The sequence below is a fragment of the Python bivittatus genome, unplaced genomic scaffold, assembly GCF_059951505.1.
Source record: "Python bivittatus isolate LINGU-HERP-01145 unplaced genomic scaffold, Pbiv_v1 ctg000980_np1212, whole genome shotgun sequence".
NCBI classification, from domain to species: Eukaryota; Metazoa; Chordata; class Lepidosauria; order Squamata; family Pythonidae; genus Python; species Python bivittatus.
This window is the reverse complement of record NW_028277125.1, coordinates 22,707,816-22,729,170: the sequence shown is the minus strand read 5'-3', so window position 1 is coordinate 22,729,170 and position 21,355 is coordinate 22,707,816. Positions and strand designations below refer to the sequence as shown.

At 37.7% G+C, this 21,355-nt stretch overlaps 1 protein-coding gene across 1 annotated transcript in view; it reads right to left on the bottom strand.

The window, feature by feature from the left end:
* The window catches only part of GPR149 (G protein-coupled receptor 149), a 38,086-nt gene that overhangs the window by 5,814 nt on the left and 10,917 nt on the right, over nucleotides 1-21,355 (bottom strand). Inside the window, exon 3 of the mRNA XM_088132549.1 lies at nucleotides 15,887-16,332. Within this exon, the coding sequence (XP_087988675.1) occupies nucleotides 15,887-16,332 (446 nt within the window). The remainder of the gene's footprint in view (nucleotides 1-15,886; nucleotides 16,333-21,355) is intronic.

Sequence of the window (21,355 nt, the reverse complement as noted above, 5' to 3'; positions counted from 1 at the left end):
TGCAGTAAAGCCCTTGGAGGTATCCAGCTAAAACCTGGGAGGGCTAAAGTCCTGTATCATCCTGCTATTTTTAATCAATAAATTGAAATTTCACCATTGCAGCCTATAAGTTTTTTCCCCCCAAATCAACTCCAGTCAAATTGCATTGCCACTGTATCTCTAATGACAGATTGAAAGCAAATTGTGCCTTCTTTTAATTGTGAATCTGCAATTGGAATAAAATCAGAGCTAGTTTACACCCAATATTTTAAACAATAAGTTTCCAAAAAGGAAGTGGCATAACGAAGCACTTGATTTTCTGATTTTCCTTTGAACATCTGCTGTTTCAGAGCAGCATATCTGCCTGTGAGGCATCACTGCATACAGATAAAAGCTGAGCTCTGCTGGATCTGATGAAATGCTTTTTTAGTCTGTCATCCTGTGAGAAATCTCAAAGAAGGCATTGAGAATACAATATCGTCTTTTTACCGTAAGTCCTCAATTACTGGTTTTTCAGAGGCATGCTATTCTGTTTTAAGAGGCAATGTCTAGCCATCCTGACCAGTTTCCATTATCACTTCTTACTACCCCTTTGCTTTGTAGATCAGAGCCAGAAGCTCAGAATCATAGAATGACAGTATGGATGAGTTGGAAGAGACAGTATAGATTATACAGCCCAACCTCCTGCTCAGTGCAGGAATCCACTGGACTTTTCCTCACAGCTCCCATTTGAAAACCTCCAGTAAGAGTGAGTACACCACTGTTCTAGATAGACTGTTTCACAGCTTCTATCTGTAGGAAAGTTCTCCTAATTTTCAGACTGAATCACCTTTCCTGAAATTTTGATCATCCTTGAACTGCCTTAGTTTCAGTTTCAACAGAGAACAAAACCTCTCCCTTTTAGAGGCAGACTTTTAAATACCTCTTCTTCTTTCTGTCCAGTTCCTTTAACCACTCTGGACTTCTTTTCCAGACCTCTTATCACCCTGGTCTCTCTTCTGTTCTCCAACTTCTCCATGTCTCTTAAACATGGAGAGTAGAACACAGTGGGGACGCGGTGGCGCAGCGGCTTAATGACGCTGAAAGTTGCCGGCCAGAAATGGTCGACGCTTCAGCGGTTCGAGTCCAGCCTTCGCGTTAAACAGGGCGAGCTCCTGTTTCCTCCCCAGTTCCTGTCAACCCAACAGTTCGAAAACTCACGTGAGTAGATAAATGGGTACTCTCACTCCGGTGGGAGGAAAAATGCTAGTGGCGCCTTGCAAAAAAGGAGTCGGGAGCAGTTGCCGGTAAGCGCGAAAAACCGCGCGCACCCGAAAAGGGCGCGAAGCAACGGAAACCCCGCCTCCTGGACTCGCCAGCTGGGCTCTGCTCTAGGAAGGAGGCACTGGCAAACCACTTCTGAAACACCTTGCCTTGAAAACTGCAAAAGGACTCGTCCAAGCAGTCACTGCAGAGTCGGTAACGATTGAGCGCAGATTAAAAAGAAAAAGAAAAAAAAAGAACACAGTAGTCCAACTATGATCTAAGTGCAGAGTATAATGGAAATATTATCTCCTATGATCTGAACACAGTCCTTTTAATGCAGACCAAGAATGCATTGGCTTTTTTAGCACCTGATATACTTGGGCAGCCACAACGTCCGCTACAGATGCCTATTGTGGAACTTTCATTTTCAACATTGCAATGTAAGAACAACTATTTAAATGTCCCATAATATCTGAGCCATTCTAGGCATTTTATTATCTAAACAGGGTAGCCCCAACCTGACCAATGATCAGTACACAATCATATTATTGTTGCTGTTGCCCATCACTTTTAATATAAGAGCAGGACCATCAAAAGGCATTCTATGGAAGATGCCACAACTGGACTAGAAAAGAACAGCTACAAGTAAATTTGGGTGTGTTCTGCATAAGTGCTTCTAAGTAGAAGCCATTTCTTGGAGCCCTGAGAACTTCGACGGGGGGTTTCTTTTTCCAGGGTGAATGGCCTTCATTCATTCATACAAGAAAATTAATTATGGTAACTGAGGAGCAGAAAATCTTGACACTTTAAATAAGATAAAAACTGCCGTTGTTAAAAGAAGAAAGGAAGCCATTTCTTTAAAAAAAACACATCAAGGAGGCTTCAAGCCTCTATTTTAAGGCAGCCGTCCTAACAGTGCCACTCATAGAGATTCTGTGCCTCAATTGCTTCAGGCAGGAAGCCCAGCTATACAAGCTTAATTTTTTATTACCACATTCAGGAGATGGTAGAGCATGTGGCAGCAGGAACAACGCTTCTTTTTCTCTGTGTGTCTGGCTAGATAAGAATCTAACACAGAGGATGCAAAGTCATTTAGTATCAGAGGTGATTCTCCATTCATGAATAAAAGCTCAGAAAGAAACTCTGGAAATAATATGTGGGTAGTATAATAAACATGGATGTTGACCTTTCCATAATTTCAAAGGAACAAAAACTATAATTTTATTTTTGAGGAAGCATGCATTTTCCCCTGCCTTTTTTTTTTTTTTCCTCCCTTGTATTAAAGGGTTAGTATTCCAAACACACACCCAGCTTAATCACTGACTTCTTTAAAGAGCCCAAAATATATCTGGAGCTGCTTCAGAATTGGAAGAAATATTTCAGGCTACCCCAGATCGTATGGCAGTAGTGATCCAGCAAAACAGTAGCAATCTGTTCATATTTATATCTGGAGGCACATTCTTGTTAAAATGGAAATCAGAAAGATGCCAAACAACATGCCATGAAAACTAAATTTACCTCCTGTGACATTTGCATGGTTTGTCTCTTCAGGAATATATTTTTTTCTTATAGAATTATTAGCTTACTGTTAATATGCTATATTGCCCTTAAAATGCTTGTAATGTACAGGCTATCCAGTTTTTAAAAAAGCACAAATAATAGGGTTGGGGAAAATATCCTGGGAAATAATGCTCCATTTTAAGAATGTAATGTGCACAATTTAGGCTGAAATAAAACAATTACTACGGGAGAAGCTGGAGTTGATGGAATTTTCATTTTCATTTCTATGCAGTACTTCAACTATAACAGTTGAACATCCTGGTTCAAGGTCCAGGAATATGGGAATCTGTTCTGAGAATCACTCCTCACCATGCAAGTATAAGCTGGAATGACTGAAAGAATAATATAACAAAGAAAGATAGAATGAAAAGTAAATTGCTACAGCTGCCTGGGCTATCCCTTGCCCAAGAAAATGACATTTTCTAACATATTTGTTGACAGTCTAAAGACTGCTCTGTTATGTGTCTATGTATGCCTATGTATATACAGTATATGTAAAATCTCACTCTACATGTATCACTAGGGAGATACAACATTCAGTTCATCTTGTTTCCATCAACTTTGTATCTGAACGAGTTCTATGTGTACAACAAAGTCCATTAAAATGTCACTTGTAACAGTTGGGTGATGAGGTTGTAGGTGAAGAAAAAAATGGGCAGAGCTTTTTCAAGCATTGTATGAATGCTTCAAAGGACTAAAAAGGCAGGGGAATAAGAACAGGAGAATCAGTCAGTTTTATTTCCAGTTCTTCATTTTTGCCAATTTGTCAAGAATTTTCTTTGTTTGTGGGCTTGCTTTTTCTCATTTGGGGGTCTGTTTCAAATGGGAGGTTTTTGTTCATTTAAGGGCATTATTAACATCTGTATGGGTTTGGGGGCAGTTTTCTCCAGTAAGTGCATTTTTGTTGGCAATTTCCCTATTTTAAGGTATCTTTCTCTAATACAATGTATTTTTCTCCATTATTTTCCTGCATATGCATTTTTGACAGACTTTCCCTTAATACACCTAGGGTTTTTGTTTGTTTGTTTTAGAAAAATAGAAAACAGCATTGCAGCCTTTGGTTGTTGTTTAGTCGTTAAGTCGTGTCCGACTCTTCGTGACCCCATGAACCATATTGCGCCAGGCCTTCCTGTCCTTCACTGCCTCCCTGAGTTTACTCAGTTTCATGCTCATGCAGCCTTTGGAGAACTGTGCTATTCTGATTTGCAGTTTTTGTATTTATATGAAAAAAATTAAAATAGGTGAATTGGTATCCAAAGGCAAACTGAATAAATTTATATTTCTCTCTACCAAAGGGATTTAGGTTGAATCTAAATCATACAAAAATATATTTGTGGCCAATCCATCTGACAAAGTAATCGACCATTTTAGATACTGGAATAGTCCTTTCACACAAAAGAGAAGTAAAAGCTCAATAAGATGTACAGCTCAACAAATTTGCCAAGCATGTTTTTGGGTAAGTTTACTTAAATGTTCCAAGTACAAAAGACTTCTATAAGGTCTAAATATATTTGTCATTTTGTCAAGCATTGATGTTAGAAATGATGTTTTGTGGGAAGAGTAATACTTACTTTTAATGCATTTCATGTGATGATTGGCGTTTCCCCACTGTCTAATAATAAGAATATGATGTGTGCATTTACTGCGTTCTGGAAAATATTTATTCAGATGGAATAGAAATTCAAGTAGAAGTGCTTTTCTTTCTGTGATATCTATGATATCCTTTTATGCTACTATTTTAATAGACCGCTATAGAGAAAAGGGGTCTAGATTGTCTCTGAAAGAACTGAACACTCTAATTGCCTGAACTGCTCTGGCAGTCATAACAACCTTCCCACAAAGGTCCATGTGAATTTGATATAAATGGGACAGGTAACATTCCAAAATGCAACACTTATCTGATATTGCATGCAAGTAATAGATTGGAATATCGTAAACGGCTTGCCTTTGCTCTAATAAATTCTATATGATCATATGGGAAATGAGAATATATGGACATTGTATATAATTATCTCTATCTGTCTAGGTATCTATGATATAATTTTACGCATAGTAAGATTTTTGTTCTGAATACATTGGCATAGCTATTTTAGAATTAAAATCATTGTCTGAGGGAAGATAGAAGACATGGCTTATGTACTTTTTCACCATTTCAAGTATTCTTCCTAACCTTGAAATATGTAGCTCAATCCACTGGAGGCCATTTCATTTAATATATTGTAATGACATTCAAAATGTCAACACCTTTGTCGGTCTTGATTGTCTGGGGCTCATACTGCTTTTCTGTTATTGTTTCCTAGTAATAGGTTGTGTGTGTTTTGTTTTGTTTTTTGCTTTTAGAATATTTGTGCATTCTGTATTGAGAACTATAAGAGACAATAGGCCATTGCTTTTAGCCTTCAAAGCCACATGTCTGCAGCAATTAAAATGGGTGACAATGATAAGTGTTTTGTTATTAATTTTTTCAAAAAGAAAAAAAATATATAATAGGTGTTGCAAGTCTGCTTGGCTTATGCATCAATTTGTCTTGTAACAACTGAACTTTGGAGAATAAGAATTAAATATCTTCTGTAATTGGCTTGGAGAAGTGGGTCCAGAGCTGCTATCCTATATGAATGTAGGAATAAGCCCTATTAAATTCAGTTAGACCTACTTCTGAATAGACATATATAAAATTTAACAATAGTACTGAGATTAATAGGGGATAGAACATTCCTGATCAAGAATATATAGAAAAGTTTCATTACCATTCCCAAGCTATGTCTTAATCCTGAAGACCCTAATACAAGGTACCTGTGGGTACTCTAACACAGATACCATAATGGGGGGGGGGGGGGGAGACAAAGATGCTTTATTTAGTAGCCAGCAGGTTCTCTGCTCCAACTTTTATAGAAAAAAACAAAAGGTAGCATGTTATACTGTAAAGCACTGTCAGCCTATAGTGTCAATTTCATTTCCAAAAAATGTCTGTGGACCTTATGTAACTCACCTTAGCATTGGTATAAAATCAGTTGGTGGGTGCACCCTAGGGTTTGGGTGGTTTGGAAATGGGTGTACATGCCCAGGGGAAAAAAAGGCAAAAATAGTGAGCATCATGAGGAGATGACAAGGAGCAATCTTTACCAATTTGCCTTCTAGTATATGGGAGTGTTGCAATTGGACATACGTACCACGGTACCCAATTTGTAAATGCACAAGTTTTCCCATCCCATTGTAGCCACTTGTCCACAGTCTACCTTCATAAAGATTAGGGAATTCTGTCTTAACATACCCTTCTTATTGCTTCCATTTTGTGATAAAGCAAAGGATCTCTGTTTTGTTCTGTGACTCCTGCTTGTTTGTTAGGGATGGAATGTAAACAAGGAGACTTTCTTGAAAAACTTTATCCAATGCTCTTTCACTGAAAAGTGAATTTGTTCTGTGTTGGACTTCACAGTGAATTTCCTCTCAACAAAGTTATTCAGTTTGATCATCCTGTCGTCTCTCTTTTCAATCAGTTCAACAACATTCATATCAAGCATTTAGAAATAAGAATTACAGGTATATCTCCTCTGGTCACTTTGTTACCAGCTGTTCTAGACCACCATTATTTAAGGTAAGAAATAATTGTGGTCAGAGAGAACCATTATGTCAATATAGATCAGGTGCCTTCCAGGGCATCATGGCAACAGCTCATGTATCTGTTGAGTTGGGAAGGTGGGAGAAAAACTGTAGAATTTATTCCTGGAGCATGTATATGTATATGTGTATGTATGTATATATATATGTAGGTATTTTTAGCCTGGAGAAGATTGTTTTCTTTTTCTTTTTCCCAGAAATCTCCACTTTCCCGACTCAGACACTTGAATGTTCATTTTAGAGAAAATCAGTTTGGTGATTTACATCTGCTTACAGTTATGTCCCCCTCAAGGCCTGCTCTCTACTGTTTTTTTGTTTTTGTTTTTTCATTCCATTAAAGGTGTCTGCACTTTCCAGAAGTGGAACTAATCACTGATTCTCACCATGAAGTAATTAAGGCTTTAAAACCTGAAATAGAGAGTCTCATTAATTCTCCAGAATTCAGTGATAGATTGCTCTGTATCTTGGTAAGAAGACATTGTTAGAATAAAAAGGAATCCCTACTTCTGTTGTCATCAAAAGAGTGCACAGATATAACTACCTGACATGAGGACCTCCTGTTTTAGTACTATGGTTGATGTGGGACAATAAGATATGAAGAAACTATGCTAAGTGGACAAGTTTCAAAAATCCGATGCTTTTGCTTAGAGATGACTAGTCTTGTTTCTCAGAAGCAGCTTTTTGGACTAGTCTTTTCTAAATCTGATGCTCCCTAGATATTCTGGAATGCTACTCCCTTGATTCCTCTGCCTCTCTGACCTTTCCTCAAGGTGTGCACAATTGCTCCTTAGCGTGTTAATTTCACTTCTCTTCCCCCCCCCCCCCCGGGGAGTGAAACATGTTTGCAGAAAAGAACTGAGCTGCAGTGAATCACCATTTTTATTTTCTAAGTTTATTTATTGGGTCTTTGTGGGGCCAGAGACATTGCTGAAAATAAAGATGATGCTGTAGGCTAGGGCTTTGCAGCATTTCAGTGTTCAGTTTAGTTTTTAGATTAAGATATTAAAAAAAAATAATAGCCAAGTGGATGGGGAGCCTATGGACACCAAAGAAGGTGGTACCTAATAGGAAGCTTCTGTGCTACCTGTAGTCCAATGGTTTATAAAGCGTTTCAGGGACAAATTTTATTTCTTACGTTGGCTGTTCCTAGAGATAAGTTGAAATTATATGATCCATATTTTAATATAAAGTGTCCTATTTCACAGTTCCTGAACTAATATACAAGCTAAAATGCCATTATACTTCCATTTTTATTCTCTGACTGCAGTGTGGTTTGCAGATCCAGATCTGTGTACCAAAATATGTGCAAATACATATATTTTACATATAAAATGACAAACATTAGGGGAAGAACTCTCTAGAAATGCATATCTTTGAAAAAATATATTTATCATATGATTTTTTATGAGTTGAAATATTTAATATGAATGACATATATTAAATGTATGGAAACAATATGAATGAACTTGCTCTTGAAAAATGTGACTACTATAGATAGTGAAACAGAGATATTGCTGTGTTTTTTTTTTTTAAGTAGAGAAAATACTTCTGGGCTATTATATCTTTGATGACTTTTTAAAATGCTGGATATAGTCCTATGAATTTAAATTATTTAAATATCTTTAATAATTGATGATCCATTGGGAGAGATATGTATAATTGCTGGAAGTTGGGTGGCATATCAAATAAATTATTATTATTATTATTATTATTATTATTATTATTACTATTATGTATTCAACATAGGAAAGCAAGCAATCCCATATAAGTAAATGTAATAAACAAATCAGATGCTTGCTTGCTTGCTTGCTTTCCTTCCTTCCTTCCTTCCTTCCTTCCTTCCTTCCTTCCTTCCTTCCTTCCTTCCTTCCTTCCTTCCTTCCTTCCTTCCTTCCTTTCTTTCTTTTCCTTACCACCAGAACTGTGAACAAAATGTGATGGATCTGCAACTTTGCCATTTGAAACTTTGTGATGAAATATATTGCATAAATTTGTTTTCCTAATTATTAAAATGTGGGGCCTCAATCTACATATTTCTCAGTGCTCTAAGTAGTCTATTTCCTGTATTCACATAAAACAAAGAGTCCTGTACAGAATTCCTTGCCATTATCTGAGTAATTTGGCTTCAGGTAAAAGTCTACTGAAGATTAATTTATGAAAATGAGTATGACACACTGAAAGATCCCCAAAAAGGCCAAAGACAGCCCCATTCCCTCCACAGTAATGAATAGCTGAATTTCAGCAAAGATTCCTTTTCATCAAACCTTGTTGTTGCCAAAGCTCTACTTAAACGAAGAATCACTGTAGTATAATAAAGCTGCTCTGAAGGAAAAGAGTACAAGGCCCAATCAAATTCATTTGGCCTAATGTATATGCACTGAATGAGTTTTCCCATTAGAGAAAAATGCTGCTGAACAATCATAAGAGGAGCACTAACAGCATCAATTTTGCAAGTTCAAGATGACCCCGAGAGAAGGTGGAGGAAAAGGCTGGTAACACAGCCCATTTCTTTAGTAAAAACTGGCACTGCTTAATCCAGTGCTGAGAAAGTGCTAATAGTGAAATGTTACCGTGTGGAAATCCATTTGCTGCCTCTGCTTCCACCCAAATATATTTTTTCTATTGCTGTCACTGCCCTTCAACCAGAAAAAAGGAGATAACTAAAAATATTCTCATCCTCTGATTTTCCTGTGGTCCATTTGTGCAAAGAATAATTGCGTTATGCTGAAGAAGTGGGCCATTTCAATTCAGCAAGAACCTGAAGGTTTTGGAGTTAGTGCTGAACAAGGGGTAGTCCAGGTCCTTTTGAGTTCACTGAGGACACATATAGGACTTATTGACCAGAAGAGGATTCTGCAGTCCATTTTTTAGAAGGCAAATTGGTGAGGTTAGTAAGAGTTACTTGCCTAACTCCATAAGCAGAAAGGAAAAGTGAAGCCTGAGTCCCAAATTCTAAATCACAAAATTCTGCTTCTAGCATGCAACAAAACCTCTATTTCACAGAAGGCAAACATACACACACACAAAACTCATAGAGATTCAGGAAAGCACATTTCCAAACAAAACTCTGAGCTGTAGATAGACCATTTTTCATTTTCTAGGAAGGACTGTGAGGATCTTGTGGAATCCCAAAGCCTTATTGGAAAACTAAAATAAGATGCTGTGTGCTAGTGCTTTGTTTTGTGACATGCCAGCTTCCTATTCATTTATTTTTCCATATATTATTTGTTTGTGAAGATATCAGGTGGGCTGGAGGACATAGAAAGCACCAAAGGCAGTGGCCCTAGTGCATGGGAACTCATGGGTGTTCTTTTGAGGATCCCATGACATACAAAGGAAACATGAACATCCTCTGCAATAGTTTATGGAAGGGAGGGAGGGGAGATACTGTTTGATTTTTATGGATGCATATTTTCAGCATGTAAAAATGAATCAGTCTGCATGCATATAAGCACAAGATTTCTGCTTGCATGTGATTACTTGAATTTGCCTGAAGAGGAGAGAGACAGACAGACAGACAGATATTGGCCTGGAAGGCAATAAGACAGGGACAGTTGAAGTAGTCCAGTCTTTGCTGTAATCTTAGAAATATGTGGATTTAGTTTCAAATAATCAGACATAACAGATGTTGAAAGTACAAGGAAAGATTAGGTAGTAGAAGTGGGAACAACCAGAAAATACATAGAAGCAGAACAAACGTACAAACAAACAAGAAAACTGCATAGCTCTGGACCATATAGAAATGGTCCTTACTAACTATTTTTATATAAAAATATTTATATACATGAAGGCATTCTGTTAGAATTTATTTTGTGGGGACAAGTGAAAAATGGAGAGTATTTTTCAAAACTCTTTGCTGCTACTTCACACTCTATTAAATAACACTGATATATATATATATATATATATATATATATATATATATATATCCCTGTCACTTTTCCATTGTTTTCTTATAATAAATCTGGCAGCCCATAACAAAAGTTGAATTACTATCTTGTGCTGCAGTATGTCACCATGTTCTGAGAAAAATGGACAATAATTAATTATTAATTATTAGGACACTATAATTATTTGGATTTCCTCAAAAACTTTTAGATAAAACAAGTAATTAAATAGGCATTTTCACCACATATAGTAAGAGGTACTTAGTTGATCACAAACCTTCTGACACATTCTAGAAAGACTTTGATTAATATAATGCAATATGAAGAGGATGTAGTACTGTCTATGAATGATTCTGACAATCACTTCTTGATTATCTGCTGAAATAGTTTTTAAAGGAATTTTACACCACGAAGAGCTTCAAGTTGATTCATCAAATTTAAATTTCAAATCTTATCCCTGTACTTTTTTCCCCCAAGACTTTCATGATAACCTAGTGGGTTTAATTAAAAGTTAATTAAAATCCGTTGATTGTAAATGACGTGGATCTATACTATTCTCAAAATATAATTAAAGTTTGTGATGTATGGAATATTTGAGAATCAGAACTAGTTCCAGCTTCAATTTCAGCTTTGACTGCAATATTAGCAAGAGACAACACTATTAGCTTGACATAAATTACATTGGCTACTTACACCCTGTTACTATTATTATTATTAATATAATACTGAATTGCTTTTCTCACTTGCTGGGTGGAAAAACAAACAATCTTTGGACACAATTGTGCATTTTTAATCTATGTGCTCTATTGAAAATCATGTCCTTGAATGTGTTGCAGTGAACTGCTAATTAGAATGCTTTCAAGAAAAACAACAGGATAGCATTTGTGATGTCACTAAAAGGGGAACAGTTTGCAGAAATACAGAAAGAACAACATTTACTCAAAAACTGAAAACAGAAAATGTTGATGATAAGGAAATTGTCACATACTGTACAATTTACTAGAGTAATAAATCACTCATGAATAAAACCAATAGACTTCAGCTATTTTTCCATAGCTTCTTAAATACAAAAGTCAGTTCTAATTTGTTTTTGTTTTTGCCTTTCTCTTGGTTTGTTCAGGAAAAATATGGCAGGCCAGCAGTTAGTCCTGGATTCCAGAAGTAACAGGTCTTGCGGACAGAAGTCTTGAACTTCAGACACCGCAGGGACATGATGTCAGTGACCTGAATTATGCTTTGGAAAGCATCAAAATCAGAGACATGATAAAATAATACATGGTCAGGCAGGGGGAAGCAGAAGGGCAGACAACAGGTAGGCTAAAGATCTGACTCCAAAATGATAAATTTCACCTCTAAGGCAAAAGAGGTTATAGCTGCCATTGAACTACACCGGCTTTTGCTGATGTCAAATCTAGCATTTCAAAAGAGTGTGGCATTGGGAATACTTTTTAATATATCTATATCTATATCTATATCTATATCTATATCTATATCTATATCTATATCTATATCTATATCTATATCTATATCTATATCTATATCTATCTATCTATCTATCTATCTATCTATCTATCGATCTATCGATCTATCGATCTATCGATCTATCGATCTGACTTTTTTGACAGTGTCATGATCTTTTTGGATCAAGAGGGACTAACCATGGTAATTCATGCACTTGTCAGCTCATGGTCTGATTACAACTCCAACTTCCTGTGGCTCTCCTAAATCATTTAGAAGCTATGTAGCTGCATGCTTTGCAATGGGAGAGGGAGAGATGCTCTAGTAGAATAAGCTGGATATTGAAGGAACCACATTGGTTGTCAGTTGGCTTCTGGGTCTAATTCAATGTGCTGACCAAACTGGTTGTCAGCTGGCTTCTGGGTCTAATTCAATGTGCTGACCAAATTCATAAAGCCTTTTATGACTCCATTCCTTCATTCGTTGCCTTGGGAATGATCTCTTCCAAATAGAATCTGTCGACCCCATATATGCTGCCCAATACAGCATGCTACAAGTCCCTCCCCTTGACATATTTAGGGGCAGGAGCTCAGAAGCAGACCTCCATAGTTGTATCCCTCTCACTCTAGAATAGCCTGCCCCCTGAGATTAGAATCGTCCCTTCCCTGTTGCCATTCTAGAAGGCCATTAAGACTATATATTTCCAAAGAGCTTTCAGAGGCTATGGGACCACTTAATTGGAGGTAAGTGTCTCTATTCAGTGGAAGTGAGACAGGGGGAGGATATATAGTATAATGCTGTTTTTGTTGTGATTTTAATGTTATGGATATAAGCTACCATGAGTTGTTTTGATTATTTGCCTTTATTTGCGGGACCACCTCTCACTAAGAGTATCTGCCCATCCCACCAGATCAGATAGGGTAAGCACACTCCAGGTCCCTTCCCTGAAATTCTGCCACGTAGTGGGACCTTGGAAACATGCCTTTTCCATGGCTGCCCCTATCTTATGGAACACCCTGCCTCTGGCAGTTCAGCAGGCCCCACCCTTTTAACCTTTGGGAAGGCCATCAACACCTGTCTTTTTAGCCCAGTGCTGGGATAGAATAGATAGAAAAGGATGAGGATGAATTTGGAGCTGGCTGTGGGGCATCCCAAGGGGATGATTTAAGGCACCAGGTTTTGGTTTTAAGGTTCTAAGGTTCTAAGGTTCTAAGGTTCTAAGGTTCTAAGGTTCTAAGGTTCTAAGGTTCTAAGGTTCTAAGGTTCTAAGGTTCTACGGTCTTATGGTTTTATGGTCATGTTCTATAGTTTTTTGGTTTTATTGCTGTTGTGAGCTGCCCAGAATTGTTTAAGATGGGCGGCCATACAAATCTTTTAAATAAATAAATTAAATAAATAAAATGAGTACTTGGGTGGCATACAAATTATGATGCATAAATACCATACTTTTTATATAAGAAATTGTACTGCAGTGGAACCAACCTTTGATTCAGCAGAGAGGGGAGGACAGAGAAATGACAACATGAAGCCCCAAAACTGCTTTCTAATCATATGAAGTTGGCTTATACTGAATCACAGTTACTTTGTTCTCTCTGTTGCAATAGGCAATCCAGTAACATCAAGATGTTTTGGACTACAGTTATGACACTCCCCTATAATAGACCATGCCAGTTAGAAATGGTAGAAACTGATGTCCTAAAGGACATTCATACATCAAAATCCAAAGAGTTACTTAGGTGATAACATTTATAGCAATATGGGTTTAAGTACAGAACCTAGTACAATTCATCCTGAGAAAATTTGCATAGAATTCTGCTTTTTAGTGGGAGAACCACAACTATGCAACAGAACACATTGGTTGACTGTAGCAGGTGATATGATCTTGGAACAAAAGCAAAGAAACCAATAGCATGGGTGTCGTGGCTTGTTTGAATGTTTGTGAGTCTTTCCATTATAGACAAAAGCTGAAAAATTGGCTTCTAATAGTTGTCGATATTTACAGGACTGCCGCAGTGTTTGAGCAGCCATAGCAATGAGACAAAATAGCTCAAAGGCACTCAGAACATAACTTCATTTAAGTATCATCATGTAAATCAAATAAAGGTCAGCCTGAACAAGAGTATTATTGTCAAATGGATGAAACTGAGCCATCACATTTTTAGTTTAAATTATGGGACAGTGTCCAACTATATAAACCAAAATAATTTCTTCTGAAACCTGGGGCTGGAATGCTTTAATGGATAATACAGCTTTTTAAGCATGAGAGTGTGTCTGTCCATTTTAAAAATTATTGCCATAGTACATGTTAAAAAAAATGGAAACTTTAAAAAAGTTGCACTATTTGGAGTGATCTTGTTCAGTGTACTCTGTTCTGCCACTCTACCTATTCTTCCAGTCTACAGTCTACAATCTACCTTGTTCATTCTCATTGCTTGTTTTAAAGACTATCCTCTTTAGTAGGAATAAACTTTTTTTTAACTGAAGGCAGCATTTGACTTTGGAGTGCAGAAATAGAGCAAGGACTGAGTGGTGCATGGGATCAAGGCAAATATTAAAATTGATTTAATGTAAACTGGAAATAAATTAATAGAGAGTTCCAGCTACTTGGACTATAGGCTGAAGGCTTATAGATCCAGTAAACACTCTTGGCTCAAAATTAATTTGGACTGGATTAAGTCTCAAAGAGTGAACAGTAAAGGCTAACATTGATAGGCATTGGTCCAAATGTTTACTACTTTTAAGCATAAGGGGCAGAGGTGAATGAACTCTACAAATGCCACTTTCTCTATGCCAGCCTTTTCTCTGTGAGCTCTGTTTCTGGTACCTCTACTACTTAAGTAATATTGCCAGACAAGCAGCCAAGTCTTGCTCAGAAGAGGTCAAGAGGCTTTGCTGTCTACCCACCTTGGCACCCAGCAAAATTCTTCCCATGAGAGGCTAAGTTTGCTAATCAACTATGCCAACATGTCTAGCCATCCTGTAAACCCAAAATGAGAAGCAGGAAAGCCACACCATTAAGGCAAGTTAATAGGTACTCTATTGAGAGTCTTGCCAAGCTTGGCAAATCAAAGTGGAAGTGGAAAAGTAAGAACATACTTTTTGAAAAAGTTTGGAAGGTTTTATTTTTTAAATTGGAGTCACTTGGTGCATTGGTTCAGCATAACATTTCTACAGGTTTCTCACAAGAGTACATGGAAGCTGCTTTTCTGCCATTTCCTTCCCATGCTACCTCTGCCTTAAGAGAGGTACAAAGGAAATATATTTTTAAAAATCATTGGAGTGAAATTATTCAGTCCAAACTTGGCAAAGATAGTTTGCTGTAAAAGATCTACCATTCCTGGTATTGTTATAGTATTCTCCTTAAAAAAAAAATGGAGCAGCTGCAGGTATTTTGATGCTTCCCTTTATAGCCTATAGATATTTATTTATCTGAATCAGGTGCAGAAACATGAAGCTGCTTGAATTAAACATTTGCCGTCTCAAACCACACATTCAGATTGAATCATGCCTTCTTTGAATCCCTACCTTATATCTGAATAAAATCAGAAGTAATTCATATAGAACTACTCTCTCAATTTGCATCTTAACTGCCAAAATAGATTACAGTAGTATCGGTGGTTTACTATTTTCTAGTGAAATACATAGGAATGCATTTTACTATGCTGAAGTATATTGCCTTGACTGAGTTGTAATTTAGGAAATGGTTATGTTTCTTACAAACCTGAGCAGCAAGGGCACTGTTATCACTTGAAAGGCTTAGAACCAACCACACTGTCAAATTCTCAGCACTTATTACACTTGCAAACAAATGAGGTGTGTGCAACTTTTTGCTGCCAACAACACTTTTCCTTCAAATGGCACACTCCCCAAAGTAGGCAGGGCCAGGACAAAGAAGTGGGTGGGTCAAGGACAATAACTAAATTTGATTTATTTTCATTTAAGCTGTATGAAATTAAGTAAATATAATTGTTATGGTTATTCCCCCTATACTTAATAGAATCCTTCCTTTGTTTCATTTTAAAAACTGTACTTTATCGGAAAGTTTTGAAAGTTCTCTGGGGTCACACTCAAGGGTTTTAAAGAGGCCTTAAATTATGCATCTTAAATATAAAAAAATTCAGTACTAAATTACACACTACCTGTCGAGGTGTCCTTTCCGACTTACTTCTGCACCACTCCCAGTCAGAGAGTTCTGGTTTTCGGCCCTCCTCGTGAGACAGCCGTCTTTCTGGTCCTTCAAAAAAAGTTCCCTTTTCGATATTCCTGATCTCTTCTTTTTTATGAGACATTTTATCAGAAATCAGACAGTCTATGAATTTATCCCTGCTCAAGTCTTTCCTGGAGTCTGTGCTGTCAATGGTTTTGCAATTGGCGACATTTTTAAGTGTGGAGCTGTCCACCAGGGAAATGGTGCTGAACTCCATTTTGCTGCTTTGCGTTCCTTTTGCATTGTCACAATCACAGTTGAGCAAGCTGTGGTAGGATATTGAGTTGCCCCCATCACTGTGGTGGTTGTCATGGGATATCTTATAGATTCCATAACCTTGTTGAAATGACAAATTGAATTCAAAGCCTCTTCTTTTGGCTAAATAAAGAAAGTAAATCCTTGCATTAAAATAGCTAGAAACAAGAAGGGAAATGCAAATTACAGTTAATAGTAATTTTTAAAAAGTACACCATATTTTGATAATTGGGCTAGCAGTGCATTTTATCAAAACATATGTTTTTTAAAGCAATGTTTCAAAACATTAAACAAAAAAATAGAAAATAGGTGAAGGTAGATGAAAGTAGATGAAGCCAAACTCACGGGCTGTGTTTGCACAACATACTTAACTGGGGCAGAGAGGAGGTTAGTATATTGTGTAAGCACCATAAACCCATTAGCACCAGACTTAGAGGGAATTAGTTTTAGCTGTAAACAGCCCTTGGTTCATCACTGTGCAAACTGAAACAAAGGTTAACAGAAGGCTAACCCTATCTTTCTGTGGCTGGCAACCAGATAAAAGTTCTAGAATGGTTGCAAGGAACTCTGTTTTACTTTCTCTTTGCTTTTCATTCCCCTGCAGCCTCATAGAGAGATGAAATAGAGGAAGAGAAGAGGTGCCAATTCTCCAGTGGCAAAAATCTTGAGCAGGCAAACGTATATATTTTAATGCTTAAAAATAAATGAATGAATGAATGAATGAATGAATGAATGAATGAATGAATGAATGAATGAATGAATGAATGAATGCATCAGGAATTCATTAACTCCTAGGGAGGGTAGCAACTGGGCAACTGTCCAAAAAAGTGGATCTTCATTTGATCATGTGCAGTGAATGCACAAGGGGAAATCAGTCACAGTGATTAAGTGAATTCAATGAGTCTTATTATAGGAAGTGTGTTTAGAATTGTATTAAATGTAATAAAAGATATTTTGCACATATATTTATGACTTAAAAACAGAACTATCATGGCACTTGGAATGTAAAATAAACATTTCTTAGGACATGAACACAGTGATTTCCCAGATATTAGAAAATAGTTTTTATCTTGCTTCTCTTAGGAATACAACCTTTGAAACTTTGTGAAATTTACACTAGAAGTAAATTTAATTACCTATTGTGATAGAAATAAAATGTAAATAAATTCTATTTGGACTTGGAGCTGGTATTTAAAATGATACCCTGAAAAAGGACATATTCTTATAAATTTGTTAATCTTTTAAAATTGTCTGCATATTAGTTTATTGGTTTAATGCTTCACTCTTCAACTTGTTTTCAGGCCTTGGATATAGTTTTATTTCAGTGGGACAAGTCCAATGTGTACTATCATTTTAGTATTATAATGTTAAAGGCTGTAATGCGATGGCTCCCTTACTGCAGCCAACATCATTTTCTCTTGTTTGTGTGCTTTTTATAGTTTTTAATAATGAATGTTTTTGTATATTTATTGTTTTTAAATTCAGTGTTGTACACTGTCCAGAGTCATTTTGTGAGATGGGTGGCCAAATTTGATTGATTGATTGATAAATAAATAAATAAATAAATAAATAAATAAATAAATAAATAAAAATTGTATGCATATACACGCATGCATGTGCACGTGCGCACATGCACACACACACATAGGGGGTAAAGTTAAGAGTAATACACAATGGGGTGAGGCAGGCATGAAGGAAGCTAACCCACCTAAGAGAAGGAAATCCAAAATCAAACCTGAAAAAAGTTATTGGCAAACCACTTTGTATTGTTACCAAGAAAATAGTATAGCCATAGTTCAAACATTTGCATGAATTTGGCTGCCTGGTGATGAGACTCCCAGTATGGAAGGCACTTCTCTAGTTACTGAGGAAGAACAGTGAACTTTCATAGGTAGATCAGGAGGTAAAGACCTGACCAAAACAGGAGGAAAGTCTGGACATGGATGGTGCCAGTGCTGAAAAGAGGAATTTCTCTTATTACAACAACACGTAACATTGGATCATGGGATAGTGTGAAGCAAATGCAATTGGACGCTATAAGAATACTCCAGTGCACTAGGACCTATGTCCATGTGGAGATGGTTCATTAGAGTCTTTGAGCCATATGCTCCTCTGTTGTTCTTCTCACAGGGATGCTGGGATGACTTTCATGCACCCCATCCTGAAGGCCTTTCGGGGCAGAGACCACAACTTTTATTTGTCGGTCCTCTTGTCTGATAAGTATATTCTCCCAAGTTGCCCAGTTTTGTGCTTCTACATGTGCTATTCATTCTACTTGTGGTTGAAGATCTGACTTATCTATTTTCTGGTACTTATGTTACTTTATTTTATTATTATTGCACTTTTATCCCTGTACATTTATATTCTATATTTAATTCAACTGATATATATATATATATATTAGTTGAATTAAATGGATATATATATATATATATATATATATATATATATATTAGTTGAATTAAATGGATATATATATATATATATATATATATATATATTAGTTGAATTAAATGGATATATATATATATATATATATATATATATATCAGTTGAATTAAATGGATATATATATATATATATATATATATATATATATATATATTCATTTACTTTTTAGTTTTTATATTGTTGTTTTCTGGCCTTGTGGCTGTAATAAGGTTATTGGATTTGAATCCTGGACCCGAGAAAGACTGATTTTCCCTTGACGTGATAATCAGCAAACAGAAACGCATAGACTTTGGGCACGTGGTATAAGTGGATGATGGATTAGAAAAGGGTTATTATGTTTGGAAATATGGTACAAGTAAAAGAAGGGGAAGACAACTGATAAAATGGATGGATAGGATCAAAGAAATTGTAGGATTCTTCTTGGAAGAACTTCAAGATGTTTAACAGTTGTCCATGCAGTTGCCAGGAATCAAACTGACTTATTGGCATCTAACCAACATCTAACTGAATATCTCCAATTTAAGCCTATTTTTTTCTGATTTGGGAGGGGTTGTTTGGTGTGCAGTTGGTTTGGGATTTACCATCTGCTACATTTCATCTGTCTAATTGGTTTTACAGGTAGTCCTTGAGTTATGACCATTCAGCAACTGTTCAAAGTTACACCAGTGCTGAAAAAATGGATCTTATTACTGGTCCCCAAAGTTACAGCTGTTGCAGCACCCCCACAGTCATGTGATCACAATCTTGGTGCTTGGCAACCCATTCGCACTTACGACTGGTTGCCAAGCACCCTGAGATCACATGATTGCCATTTGCAACCTCCCCTGCCAGCTTCCCACAAGCAAAGTCAATGGGCAAGCCAGCAGGGGAGGTCACAAGTCATTTGGGTAAATCTCCCCCACCCACCCTGTCCTTTCTTCATGCACTCCACCCTCCATCCCTTCTTTACTCACATGCATGCACCATGGCCTCCTTCCCTCCTTCGCTCACTCACATGCACCAGTGCCTTCCTTCCCTCATCACTTGCTTGCATGCACTGTGCACCCTTCGTGCTGCACTGCAGCTCTGGAGCTTTGCAGGAGGAAGAAGAAAGCCTCATGAATGGCCAGCAGCTTCCAATGTGAGCTTCAGAATGCATGCTGGAAGCACCCCTAGAGAGTTCTCAAGTAACGGAAAGAGGGAAGGATGGCACTAGTACAAGCAAGCGAAGGGGGAAGGAGGATGTTGGTGCATGCAAGTGAGTGAAGGAAGGAAGGAAGGCACTGGTGCATGTGAGGGAGCAAGCAAAGGAGGGACTGCTTGCTCCCCTACAAGACAGGGTGCAGGGCAGCCAAAAGGACAGAGATAGGGGGTGGATGGGGGGAATTGGAGGCAGTCCCTTACCTTACTGAGGCTCAAGGCTGGGAGGGACCAAGCCCTGAATAGCTCGGCTAATGACTGGTGATTCACTTAACAAGCATAATGGGAAGTGCCAGGATTGCTATCGCTTAGTGATGTCTCCCCCTTCATGGATCACTGCCTTGTCGTGGCGAAGGGGCTTGCGTAACTCAGTGAAGCCATGAGCTATACCGTGCAGGGCCACCCAAGACGGACAGGTCATGACAGAGAGTTCTGACAAAATGTGGTCCACTGGAGAAGGAAATGGCAACCCACTCCAGTATCCTTGCCAAGAAAACCCCATGGACAATGTTAAAAGGCTAAAAGATATGATGCCGGAAGATGAGCCCCTCAGGTCGGAAGGTGTCCAATATGCTACTGGGGAAGAGCGGAGGGCATTTCCAAGTAGCTCCAGAAAGAGTGAAGTGGCTGGGCCAAAGCCGAAAGGACGTTCAGCTGTGGATGTATCTGGAAGCGAAAAGAAGGTCCGATGCTGTAAAGAACAATATTGTCTAGGTACCTGGAATGTAAGATCTATGAACCAAGGCAAGCTGGATGTGGTCAAACATGAGATGACAAGATTGAACGTCGACATCTTGGGAATCAGCGAACTGAAATGGACGGGAATGGGTGAATTTAATTCGGGTGACCATTATATCTACTACTGTGGGCAAGAAACCCTTAGAAGAAATGGAGTTGCACTCATAGTGAATAAGAGAGTGGGAAAGGCAGTAATGGGGTACAACCTCAAAAACGACAGAATGATCTCAGTGCATATCCAAGGCAAACCATTCAATATCACAGTCATCCAAGTCTATGCCCCAACCACTGATGCTGAAGAAGCTGAAGTTGACCGCTTCTATGAAGACCTACAACACCTTCTAGAACTAGCACCAAAAAGATGTCCTTTTCATCATAGGGGATTGGAATGCTAAAGTAGGGAGTCAAGGAGTAATCGGAATAACAGGCAAATTTGGCCTTGGAGTACAAAATGAAGCAGGGCAAAGGCTAATAGAGTTCTGTCAAGAGAACAAGCTAGTCATAGCAAACACTCTTTTCCAACAACACAAGAGACGACTCTACACATGGACATCACCAGATGGTCAATACCGAAACCAGATTGATTATATACTTTGCAGCCAAAGATGGAGAAGCTCTATACAGACAGCAAAAACAAGACCAGGAGCTGACTGTGGCTCAGATCATGAGCTTCTTACTGCAAAATTTAGGCTTAAATTGAAGAATGTAGGGAAAACCACTAGACCACTCAGGTATGACTTAGATCATATTCCTTGTGAGTACACAGTGAAGGTGATGA